Source organism: Gordionus sp. m RMFG-2023, chromosome 2 (genome assembly GCF_954871325.1).
Source record: "Gordionus sp. m RMFG-2023 chromosome 2, tfGorSpeb1-WG-v2, whole genome shotgun sequence".
NCBI lineage: Eukaryota > Metazoa > Nematomorpha > Gordioida > Chordodea > Parachordodidae > Gordionus > Gordionus sp. m RMFG-2023.
Genome location: NC_088776.1, coordinates 33,676,840 through 33,690,526, shown reverse-complemented (window position 1 = coordinate 33,690,526; position 13,687 = coordinate 33,676,840). Strand labels below are relative to the sequence as shown.

At 27.4% G+C, this 13,687-nt stretch overlaps 1 protein-coding gene across 3 annotated transcripts in view; it reads left to right on the top strand.

Annotated features, from left to right (window-relative positions):
• LOC135923746 (regulator of MON1-CCZ1 complex-like) overlaps positions 1–5,876 on the top strand; it is a 33,406-nt gene extending 27,530 nt beyond the window's left edge. The window contains exons 16-18 of one of the 3 annotated variants that reach the window (XR_010571269.1): positions 3,681–3,839; positions 3,888–3,971; positions 4,495–4,579. Coding sequence is in view for 2 of the 3 variants with exons in the window: in XM_065458663.1 (XP_065314735.1) it covers positions 3,681–3,839; positions 4,495–4,976; positions 5,734–5,770 (678 nt within the window). In the remaining variant the exon portion in view is untranslated. Of the gene's footprint in view, positions 1–3,680; positions 3,840–3,887; positions 3,972–4,494; positions 4,977–5,733 lie in introns of those variants that run through there. The other 2 variants (XM_065458663.1, XM_065458666.1) reach the window with 2 other exon arrangements.
• The last annotated feature ends 7,811 nt before the right edge of the window (positions 5,877–13,687 follow it).

Sequence of the window (13,687 nt, the reverse complement as noted above, 5' to 3'; positions counted from 1 at the left end):
TTTTAATTCATCATTATTTCGCTCATTAATACATTTTCTACAAGATATTTCTTTTTTTACCTCTCCAGGCTTGTCATTTTCCATAATATTAACACTTTGCGATAACGCAGTATATCTTACCTTTCTTTTTTTAACTGGAACTATCCGCGTTTGAGACATTTCTTTTTCAAATTCACTTTTAAGATTACCCATCACACCATTTCCAATAATTTCACTTTTTACATGACATAATTCTCGATTTTTTATTTCATCGTTCTGAACTTCAATCATTTCATCTCGTTTAATTTCATTTGAAAAGATACCCCAAAAATTATTTAATGGACCAATCTTAACAATCCATTCCCACCCCATAATCGTATCCACTTTTTTTATCAACAATCCACAAATTTAAATAATTAACTATACCATTTATCACAAACGGTACTTCAATTTTTCCTAAAACCTTTATTTCCGATCTGTCAAACTGTTTAACCCTCATCTCTTCTTTAATTATATTTTCCTCTGGCCAGTATTCACAAAAATTTCATAACCTACAATCGATATGGCCGCACCTGTATCTAATAGCATAGATATTTTTCTACTTCTCACAACTATTTTCACTCGAGGACATTTATCCTTCTCACTTTTGTCCTCCAATTTTAAAATCGGAATTCTATAATTTTTTATAATTTCACCATTTACGAATTTTACATCTACTATATCTCTTTTAATTTCTACATCTTCACTCACACAAAATTTAATTTCATTCTTTAATGTAATAACCTCCATTTTATTACTTTCGCTATCATCTAGTCACCTCTCTCGACATTCTATAGCACTATATCCTTCCTTTCTGCACTAAAAACATATAATTTCCACTTTACTTTCTTTCAAAATATCACTATTTTGTATCATTCTTATATTAGATGCCGTTGCTATGTATTTCACTGCCGGAAAGGCTTCCCTATTTATCGGTTCTCTTACATAACAATTCTCTTTAGCATGTCCGATTTTTCCACATCTTTCACATTGAAATGCTCTTTGATTATTTCCCATAATACGATACGTCGGAACATAATATTTTTCACTACTATGTCCAATTCCTTCACATCTATTACATTTAATCGGTTGCTTGTTAAACATTGCACCGTTCTACACACAATTTCTACTTATATGCCCAAATTCTCCACATGAATAACATTTTGCATATTAATCTTCGGACGATTAAATCTATTTCGGAAAAAATTTTCTTTTTCCCAATTTTCCCTTTCATTTCTCTGCAAGTTCATTGACGTATTATACTCTTTAAAATGATCGTATTCCTTATCATTTCTTCGATCATCTCTTTTGAATCCCTTTCATTATACCTTCTCTCACAATTTCCCCCCCCCCCCCCCCAAAGCCAAAAAATGCGGATGCCGTATAATTTTTTCGTTTATTATCTCTCATTCCACTTTCATCTTTAATCTCTATTTCTCTTTTATTATCAATATCTTTTCGTTCCTCTCCCGATCTAATAATATTGATACTTTTCCTCATTCCTTCTATCATATTTTCATTTAACATTTTCCATATTTCATCCTTTAAATTTAACATCTCTTCCGTAATTCTTTCATTTTCATTAACGTTTTTTACTTCCCTTTCATTTTTCCTTTTTCAATTTCATTTTTTCCTTTTTCCTTTTTCAATTTCATTTTTTCCTTTTTCAATTTCATTATTTTTTATTTCAATTTCCTCCGTAATTTTTATTCTATCTCTTTCTATAACTCTTTTTATTTTTTTCCGATGTAATATAATACCAATTATCCATAAACATATCACTACTACAGCTATAATACAATTATTTCTCTGTGGAACCATTTCCACATACTTTTAAGTTTTTATACTTCTTTTATAATTAAACATTTATTTTTTATTCACAAATTTATAAAAAATTTATTAAAACTTTTATTATAAATATTTTAACATTACTAAAAGTGAGACAATATATTAAACCAAATATAATTAATAATATCAAAATTATATAAATGCACATCATTTTATATATTCCAAAAATTTTTTACCTTTTTATTTTTAAGAATTTTTTATTTTCCACCGTGATTGTATTTTTTATTAGTACACTGCGTCCACTATTACCCAGATATCTTGTCCGTTGGTTAAATAAAAATTAAACCCACCACTTTTGTAGACTTCTTATAATTTATTAGATGAAAATTTTATTTATATAATTATTACACGAAAAAATAACTAAAAAAACATTTCATTCTTTTTTTAATAAAAAATAAAAATACAATCTTCGAAACGTAAAAAACTTTATTATTATTTTTTTTTAATAAAATACATAAATATCTTTGACCTCATTTCTTTTTCATATAAAAAGATAATATATCGTTAACATCATTTCTTTTTCATATAAAAATTCAATATATCTTTAACATCATTGTAATAATAATTTAAATACACATAATACTACAACACTTCTTTTCGCACATTGTGAGAAAAAAATATGCAATGGATGGTTTAAAAAGTGCGATGGGTATAGTGTTTATGAAAAAGAAAAATTTTAGAGTTGTGTGAAAAATATAATATAGATGTTAAATGTTTTTTGTTAACGATATCTTATTTTCTAGGAAACAATCGTCGAAATACATATAAGGAATATATATGGGTCTGCAGAATCAAAAAGATGGTTATGCAGCTAGCGATGTTTAGAAACCTAGCAATGATGATAAGATATAGAAAATAGGAAGCAGGGAAGATAGGGACCTTTGTCCAGAACCGCCTGGCTTGTTGATCTCTAGGACTAGTATCTTGGTCTATTATTAAACGGAACATAGCTGTTCTACTTTGAGCACCATGACAGCTCTCGGGCAAAAACGTATCAGGTGCTCTTATCACAAGCTCACTCTTTACCAGTTGTCCTGCATAAACGGTCTTATCTTCCCTGCTTTGCCATTATCTATATTTTTTACCGTTCCTATGGTTTCTCTTCTTCAGTAGTTGGCTATCTCCCCATATAAACCAGTGACTTTTTCTCTAGCTACACCTCCATCTATTTTACTATGATTTTTATTCCTGAATTCCACAGCTTTTGTCCATAGATTTTTTTGTTGAGTTTTTTTCCATTTAACTTTAGGAACATAATAAACCATTTTTAGCTAAATATGCTCCAGAACCCGAAATTATTTAGACCGATTTCGGACATATGCTCTAAATTTCAAAAGATTTTCGGGCCAGGCCAGGTGACATATTTAAAATATCTTTATATATTGAAATTTTATGAATTTTTTAAAATTCATACCTTTCCTTAATAAAAAAATTATCAGGGCAGGGTCGAACAACTTTTACAATTAATTATTTTTGTGCAGGGCAAAAACCCTTTTCAAAAATTAGAGGAGTTATTTCTACAAAAGATAGATGACGTATCCTTTTGTTATAACATCTCTAGAGAATCACAAATATAAATGTCCTGGACAAAAATAGGCCAATTTTGGAAAAAAATTTAAATTCTTTAAAAAGGATCATTTAAATTTTTTATTCCTTTTTAAGTGGGTTTGTCCAATGTCTATTTGCTCTTGGGTATTTTTGTTCGGGGTAATTTTATCCAGCCCATTTTGTCCACATTTATGTTAGTGATTCATCTCTAGTGGTATAGCAACCAACTTTCTTTTTAGATATTTATTTTACCAATTTTTTTAAAGCTTTTCGATTCCGAAATACTTTTTACAACCCTATGGGAAAGTTTAATGTCAGAATTTTCAACAAATTTTGATGAAAAACTTAACTGGATTCCTAAATATATACTAGCCGTTGTCTATGCTTACATTAACTCTTCTTATAGAAATCGTCAATCTTTACCGGTAAAATATATTTTTTTAAATGTTTAACTTGATATTTTTTAATTTTAGATATTTGTATCAGTGGTTTGCAAATGGTAAAATTTTCAGGCCCGGCTAGGGAAAAATTTAGCTTTTGCTGTCCAGCCTAGCCCGGTTTCATTTTTTTATTAAGATTGGCCGGCTCTGCCCGGGTTTTAATTATTTTTTAAAAACAAGGTATAAACTAAAATATATGTTGTTAACATCAAAATAAATAATTATTTATAATCAAAACACTATACTTTGTGGATTATCATATGAAATATAAGAATTTATCAAATATAAATACAGGCCCGTTTATTTTTTGCCCAGCCTGGCCCCAAAATCCATTTTCATACGATAGGACAGGGTAACGGGCTGTGTATTGCAGAACACTGATATGTATATAAAATAAAAAAAATATTAATATGATATTCTTAAATCACCTAATCAGTGAGTAGCATCATTGTAGAAGGGTAAATAGGTGCTCAGGCCTAAATTGAATGCGCCTAAATTACTACTTGAACAAAACATTTTTTGAGCGCATTCCTATCAGAATGCTAAAAGTTATAGATGTCACACTGAAGACATAGTTTTGTTTTTTTTAGAAATTTCGCAATTGAAAATTTACACTCAGTTTGCGTATTTTAATTTATAGGAAAAATTTCCTCTAATCTTGACGCATTTCATGATAAAACACCGATTATGGATTCAACTCAAATTCCTCCTCGTCAACCACTTAGTTCCTATAACATCTTCAATCGTTAACGTATTAATATCATGCTCAATCATTCAAACGCCTCTGATATTTTGTTCAGGCGAAGATGTATTCTTTGTTGGTACTTCTCAGGACTCCAATAATGTCGATCAATTATCTGCTAATATAGATGCTTGCCAATGGATAAGTCACATTTCAAATGATAGCCTAAATAATAAAGATGATTATTGTCCCAAAATTGATATAATTAATCCTATGGATCACAAAATATCGTTAACTTTAGCCTTATATGCCTTGTCTCAAATGCGCTTTTTAAATAGTCAAATAGCTCTTAAATTCATGAAAAGTATTATCGACTTTATTTTATCGAATCGCGATGCGGAGGGAATCAACTGTCATTTGATGTACTCCATTTTGTTAAAGTATATATATACATAAAAAATATGCACTAAAAGCTAGGAATTCCGCCACTTTTATATCTTGATTATCTCGACTTATTTATAAGGCCATTAATTAAAAAATCTGCCCTCGAGTTTTTATCTTTGGAGTTTTATTTTATACTTCTAACAAATGTTTAACTCGATGTTTTATTTTCGAAGGTCATCAAATGAAGGTTTTTTTTAACAAATCAAATTTGTAGTCTAAAAAATTCATTAGTTGAAGCCTAAATCTAAGATTGGAAAGTCCCATAGAGATTTTTTTTTTATTGTTTCTTACAACCATAACTATTAGATGTCGGTCTAAACCGATCCGTGAAAATTTTTTATGCGGTCTTTCGGCTGTGCCCATAATCATTTTTAACCGGTTCAGCCCTAGTATATATTTTATACCAGTTGTCTATCCGGTCCGTAATAAATTTTTTTATGAAGGGAAACTACATAAATTTGCCTAATTATCAGCTAAAAAAATTTTAAAACTTTTGTCTGGCCCATAAAAATATTTTGAACAAATTTTCCAGTCTGGTTAAAAAATCTTTTTTTCCGTCGTCCTACTCCGATTTCTAATAGCATATATTTTGCTACGAATTTTGTTTTTTATATTTGGAATCTATAATTGGAAGAATTATTATGCATTTATTTCGTATTTTTATTTGGGATTGTTTTGAACACTCATATTTGGACATTTAACATATTACTTACTAATTATAGCCTATTATATTTTTTAAATAAAATTTATTAGATTAAATCGGCTTTCAAATATCAAATCAACTGGATAATTGACCTTAACTATGATAAATGCGTTAAAAATAAAAAATGTAGGAAGGATTTCGAAAAATCACAATAAATGATTATGATGACATTCCAATTTATTAATTTTTTTTGAAAAATACAAAGAATAAAAAAAATCATTGTTAGATTTTAAAATATTATTAAAAATTTATTTAAATCACATTGATTGGACATTTAATATAAACGACTAATAAAATGTTGTTTATAAAGTAAATCCTGAGATAGATTTTACCATTTATTAGTGTTGCAATTTCAAACTGCGCGTTCGTGAATAAAATTTGATATTATATTTCAGATGAATTTTGAACGTTAACGTTATATTTATACTTCGTTCAATAAAAAAGCTTTAAAAAATATCATTTTTTACTTTTAAAATAAAAATCGGAGTTTACTTGATAATCATTAAGACGCCTATTTTCTTACTTAGCTGTTTTCTTCAAATATTTTTCAGCATACTTACATTTCTGACTCTACTTTTACTTGTGGTCTTTGTTTATTTTTTAAAAATTAATTATACTGATATTTTTCAGATCAGATCGAACCGATTACTCATCTTAGCCCAGCCATTTTTGGCTCATTAAGAATTTTTGCACAAGTTCCCGATTTCCCCCCTCCCCGTTAAATCTTTTGTGCGAATTTTCCGGCTAACATATTTAATATCTATATCTAATTATTTCACAATGGCAAGTAAGGCTCTATCTCTCCTCTATAGCTATCTTTCTATAACTTCATATTATGGCAGTCATAGAAATGAATGTTGTGGTAGAAAAACACAACTATCTGCTCTGTCATTCAATATATATTCGAAATCCAGAAGTTGAAAATCTACATCCATTTTCAAAACTTGTATGCTCACACTTTCCATCTCTTTTGGAAGAGAAAGATTTATTATAGGATGGAAATGGAAATTTTATTTCATTCATTTCAACATATTTTGTATTTGTTAATAAAACGATATCGTATTCCAAAGGTTTTTATTTATAATTTGAATTTAAAAAATTGCGAGAATAAAAATATATAAAAACTCGGACATTTAATAGGATTAAATAGTTTCATAAATTTAAATACTCATCAAACAGATTCGTTTTACACAATTTATACAATAAAGCTACCGAAGAAGAATTAGCTTCCGCACCCGAGTTTCGAAAAATAGCAAGGCTCCAGTAATTTTTGAAAATGTAGCGACACTCTTTACAACACTGGATCTGAATGGAGATTCTTGTGAATAGTGTTGTTAAACGGCTCTTTTTGAGCCGATTTTTAAAAACAGCTAACTCAGAAAAATATTGCCTAAGCCTTGAGATTTTGCTAATAGATGTTCAAACCTTTGTTCCTTCTACAAGTAAAATCCTCAGGCTTGCTTAATATTATTCAAGATGAAATATTGCGTTAGTCGTTTCTAAAAATCGGCTCAAAAAGAGCCATTTAACAACACTACTTGTGAAGATGATCTAATAAGAACGTGTTACTTTTTTTAGCGAATATCGTGCTCTTTTTTCATAAGGTAACAAGTAATGATAACGCGTTCCTTTAGTTTGAGAATTTTGGAATTAGGTAGGGCTAATTTAATAATAAAAATGGTTCTTAATAAAATTTAATCATTTTTTTATTACAAATCTGACAGATCATGTGATTGTAGAAAGACTAATAAAATTTTAATGAGGTAATGCAAATTTCCTTGAGTTGAACTTAAATTTTTTGATATAATATTTTAAAGCATGATATTTCGTATAAATTAATTATTATTGTATCTCATTTGAAATCATGGTTGGATATTAAAATTTTACAATATACCCCTCTAAATTAATTACCTAGCCTAGAAAGTGTATTTATAATTAATTTTAAATTTTTTTTAATATAGAATATAATAAGCTGAATCAATTAAGCAATTTATTATTTTTTAGTTTTACCTTTAGATATTTGATAAATTATCATTTTCGATTTAATGGCTATTTTTAATTCTATATGATAAAATTTTTGGATCATAATTTTATACATTTAAGTTTTAAAATTTTTAAACTGATCATGTTTCATCCTAGATGATTAGAAAGTATTCAGTTAAAGTCCCATTTATAAACAAAAATCTCAAAATAAAAAGGGTTGTATTGCAAGGTGCATTTACCTTCCCAGCTCACAAAAATGACAATGATGAGTTCAGGCGTGTATTTTGCCATTAGAATAAAATATCCACACAAAGAAATTTTTTATTAATATCTTCATCGGTATATTGTCGAAGCCATCATACTCATTTAATTTGAAACTTTTTATTTGCTTCTCGCTAAATCGTGCATCTAGGTTCTTAGGCCAATTTACTCTTTAAAAAAAGAATATATCGGAAAGAATTTCTAAAATAAAAAATTATTTTTTTAAAAAAAATTTATTTTTCTCTTTTCTAAATTGTTTGCTTAATTTTTTATTTTTAAATCTCATTTTAATTTTTTTTCTCAAATGTTATTTTAATTAGTGATCTGCATCTAACCTAATTTTTCAAGCCCGGCCCGAAATTTTTTTAAAAAAGTTTTGCCAGCCCGGCCCAAATTTGAAATTGTTTTAAAACAATTTACCGGCCCGGCACGGCCCGAATTTATTTAAATATAGAAATTAATTTTATAATTATACTCAAAATAAAAGACATATGTTATATAGCGTTTAGTTTCAATAAATAAAATCAAAAATCTTTATTTTACATAAAAAATTCAATATAAAATTGATAAATTTAGTTATATTTTAAAAAAATTTCCAAAATCCGACCCGACTCGGCCCGAATTTTTTTAAAAATATTAGGCCCAGCCCGACCTGAACCCGATTATTTTAAATAGCCAGGCCTAACTTTGCAGATCTCTAATTTTAATATAGATTTATATATGCTATTTTATTTTTTAATAAAAATAAAGAGATCATAAGCAGGGTTGGCAAGTCGGTCAATTGATCAGTCAAATTCAGTCAATTGACCGGAAGAGTATTTGACCTGGTCAAATACGGTCAAATTTATCACAATGTTTGCTTATTTTTTGGGTCAACAATATCAAGAGGAGAATCTCACTAGTAGTGAATTTAATGAAGTATGTGATATAATTCTAGAATTAGCTATTTTACAAGATAGTAATGACCAAAATATTTTAAGTGATATAATTAATTTCAAAATCAAAAACAGCATGTTTAATATAGCTAATTAGGAAAGTAGTAATTTCCAAAAACAATCAATTCCGACCTCAAGTTAATAGTTTAAACTTTGCCCACCATGCTCATTAAGAGATTAATAATTCCTAGTTCTACTTCTTCTTTTGAAAGAAATAGGTCCATTTGGGTTAATATTCTTATAAAAATAGAAATCGATTGAAGATCTAAGACATCAGAAAAATTGATTAAAAAATATTAAAGAAAATAATAATATTGAATATGAGTCAGAACAAGAATCTGCTACGGATAGCTAAATGTTAGTTATTTAATGACAATGAATTTAAAAAATTAATAATATAGATTCATTTTACTATTATATTCAAACATTAACTTAAAAAAACATATATTTGGATTTGACCATATTTGATCGGTCAAATAAACGTATTTGACCGGTCAAAATGAACAACCCTGATATAAGTAAAAAATTTAATTTTATTAAAATATATTTAACTTATTTTATCCTCGTTTTCAAAGCTATCTATAAGACGGAACTGCATGATGCATTCTAGGGTACTTTTAAATTGCTATTTTTAATCTTACGAGTTTTCGATTTTTTATTATAGTATGTTTTTAAATAAAAGTTGAATTTCTTATTACAACGACATCTGTAAATATTTATCTACATTGAGGAGAGAAGGATAAAATGTCAATTCTGTATCTAGTTTTTTTTTCGACGATAACTTATTTTACATTTAGGGGATTGTTTATTTAAAAAAATTCAAACAATAATATAAAATATTGAATATTCTGAAATAACATTATTATTCGTTAAATTCAACACAACAATACCATCGTTTTAACTATAAATCGCATTTGCATATATAAGATGAAAATTTTGAAAAATAATAATTATCAAAAAATAATAGAAAATATTTTAATTAGCAAATTTTATTTATATTTTATCGCTGTTCTATATTTTTATAATCTATATTAAATACAAAATATAAATATTACATTTAACATTCATTGTTGCCGCGAATTTGAGGTTAACTGTGATTGCAGAGTAACCACTTATTCACAGTTAGCATAAATTCGCGGCGAAGTATACAAAATATGCTGTATTTTTGTATTTTATTCAGTTTTTGTCAATGAACGAATACGAACTAATTCGTTTTTAAAAAATATTTACAACACTGCGATTTGTTAAATATTTAAATGTAGAGGTGAGAGGTGACCAGATTTAAATTTATCGCTAATACCGGGTGGAATCTAAATTCTTTGTAGTTACCCGACTTAGTCTGGCAGGCTATGTAAAAATTTATCATTTTACTATGTGTATTCTTGCGAAATATATTATCAAATCATATTGAAATATAACATTTAATTTATTACACAGGCAAAATTTTCAGACCAGGCTCGGTTAGAATTTAACTTTTGTCCGGCCCGGGCAAATTAATACTCGGAAGAGCCTATTTCCAATTTTTTACTAATGTCGCCCAGTCCATGTTTTTAAATACAAGGCCTAACCCGAAATATATGTAGTTGAACACCAAAATAAACAACTATTTATAATATAAGGGGAGTGGCTAAATTAAAAATACTACACTTTATGGATTATTACAAATATCAGAATTCATCAATAATTCAGCAACAATTTTTATCCGGCCTGGAAAGTTAATTTTTTGCCCAGCCCGGCCCATGGGCCGGGTTCCAAGCATTGTAGTCCTCTAACATAGATATATCAATATTTAATTTAAATTAGAAAACCCGAAAAATTGGAACCAAAACATAAACTCGTTTAGGCATGTGTTACCAACATGTTAATAATTTGGAATTATAAGAATTTTTTTTGAAATATGGAATATATATATCCTATCTTTACTTAATAATTTTTCATAAAATAAATAAATTATTTTAATAATATTTATTTGTTTTATATATTTATTTTTTGATTTATAGTTTCAGGGTTTGAAATAGTAGCGTGATTTGGGCTTAAAATTTTTGAATCACGACGTGTGCATCTAGATCGCGAGCAATTTTTTAATGAGTCTGAAAATTAGATTTAAAAATTTTATCAGGTGGGTCGTGATTTTTATAAAAATTTGGATTCACAAGTTATCCTATGATCTAATACCGGTATCTCTAATTATTGATAAATGATAAAATACCATCTGGTGTAAATTACGTAATATTATATGAAATAGAGTAATTTTGGGTGAATTCCGGCTAGCTATAACATCATAATAAAATATTGACCTGGCCCATAGCCTAAAAGAATATTTATTTTATTATTATCCTTTCTCCTGATTGAATATCGCAATTTAAAATCTTTTAAAAAAAGTATCGAATCGCAAGAAGTGGGAAAAAAATTATTTGCCTTAGTAGCTTCTTCGGCAAGCAATTAGCGAATTTTAAGATGCCCATCGCATTATCTGAAAGAAGAACCCTTATTATCCGGGTTATGAATTTGCTAGTATATGTTGCTTATCAAATTACTAAACAAAGATAAATTTTATTTAACCAGTTTTTACTATTTAACCCCACTCCATACCTGACCGTTTTAACCTTGACTTAACCTCGCCCAAAAGGTTAGAAATAAACTACTCATACCTAGGATTGAACCGGGCCCTGCTACGCCTCATTTCAGATCTCTAACCCTTTTAACCACAGCTGACATTAAAAAACCATGTTTTTTTTAGATGTAATATTAATTTACCAGTCAATTAATTTTCATTAAAATGGATTTTATTTTGTAATACGTTACCCTCTTAATCCTGATATATTAGATTCTTTATTATTTTTATATAATATGAATTGGAAATAGGTTTATATCAGTTTTATTTTAGTTTACCAAATGCTTCATATTCATTTTTAAATCATTTTTGTCAGCCTGCAGGCCCGGCCCGCCTGGGTACACGGGCCGGGCCATATTTTAATTTTTTTAAATATACCCGGGCCTGGCCTGACCTGACCTGAATTTTTTTTAAAAATCTGGACCGGGCCATATATTTTAAAACCAAATATTTGAAATCGCCATTATTAGCTATAAAAATTAAGAATAAATAAAATATATTTTAAAAAATCCGGGCCGGGCCATACAAATGGTACCTCTGCAGGTCTCTGATTTTTGTGAATTGTAAAATTATTGAGTTATTGCAATCTACCACAGAGCTAAGGGCGGATTTTGGTCGAAAAAAGAGATTTTATAGGGCTTTAACGTTAAAAGAGTGTAGAGAAGCGTATTATCGACATTCGCTTGAAACAGATTATAATATCAAATCTTTAGCATCTGTGCATTTAGATTCTGTTAAATATAATTGAATATTATAATTTTTGTTTAAAAGGTCTAAAATTGAATATTGTATTTTTTAGTTTAAAAGGTCTATGATAAGAAAAAGTAAAATGAAATTGTAAAGGACATATGTATTTTGTTTATATGTAAATACGATATTATAAAAAATGTATATAATGACAAGAATTTTGTATATAGATAGAGATAATAAAATTAAATTTAAAAATAAAAAAAAGAGTTAACAAAATAATTTAATCTTTTTCTACTTTTTTTAATACCTGCCTTCCGTGTGTTTATCAGATTCAAAATCGTAAAGTTTTAAATTAAAATATATTATATATTTTACGATATCAAAAATCATAGCCGCTGACTTTATTTGGAGTAAAATATTTTAAAAAATAGATAATATTGACCCATTAATGTATATTAGAATATTTCCAAATAAAGGAATTTATTTGGGTTGTAATTAAATTAGAATATTTCCAAATCAGAATCCTCATTCTAAAATTGGAATTACGCCTCATTTATATAATGAATATGGAAGAGTTCAAACAAATAGGAACGTAAAATCATTAATATTTTAAAAAAAGATATAATTTATATCTAGATTCCTATTCTAATCGCTGTTCCAACATGTTCATCCCGCACTATCATCAACAGAGTACACAATCCATCAAAATCAAAATATTTCAATTTCCCTTTCTAATCAATTATAAAAAGTAAAATTTATCTTCTGCCAAGGAATGAATGATAATGAAAATATGGTAAATAATATTTATATCATATAACATTTAACATTAAATATTTCTTTAATATCAACTTCCAAAATAAACACGGTTTACTGCCATTATATGGTTATTATTTAAGTTTATTTCTAGATTTTGTAATTTAAAAATCTTCAAAATAGAGTGGCTATGACCATAAAATAATCGCACATGGATGATTAACTTATAAAAGTTTCACTAGTAATATAGTAATTGATAAGTTACAAATTCACCTAATAAATCAAAATTATGGAATGATAATTGCTACGCTAAGTATTATGGATAAGAAAGAAGATCTATTCGTAAAAGAAGGAAGAAAAAAAATCATTTAAATACAATACAAATATTAAATATCAAGGAATGAGGAACACACGTTAATTTCAAAATAATATGAATATTTCCATATCCTTATTTATAGATCTTCTTTTATCTTTCAAAACAATAAGGTATAAATTATAAAAATATTGAGAAAATTTTTTTAGCAACTCAATGGAAATATTTTTTAAAAAAGACATATTATATTTTATATAATTGCCATGTCTTAAATAACAAAAATATAATTCTTAAACTTTACTTTTAAGAAAAAAGGAAATAGCTAATGACCTAAATTATTTTTTCTAATTTACGAAGGTTTATTAATTTTTTAATGTTCGAGAAATTATAAAAATTAAATTTTAACTTAAAGTTTATAAAGTTGTAAAATTTTTACGAAAAAAAGTAAGCAATAA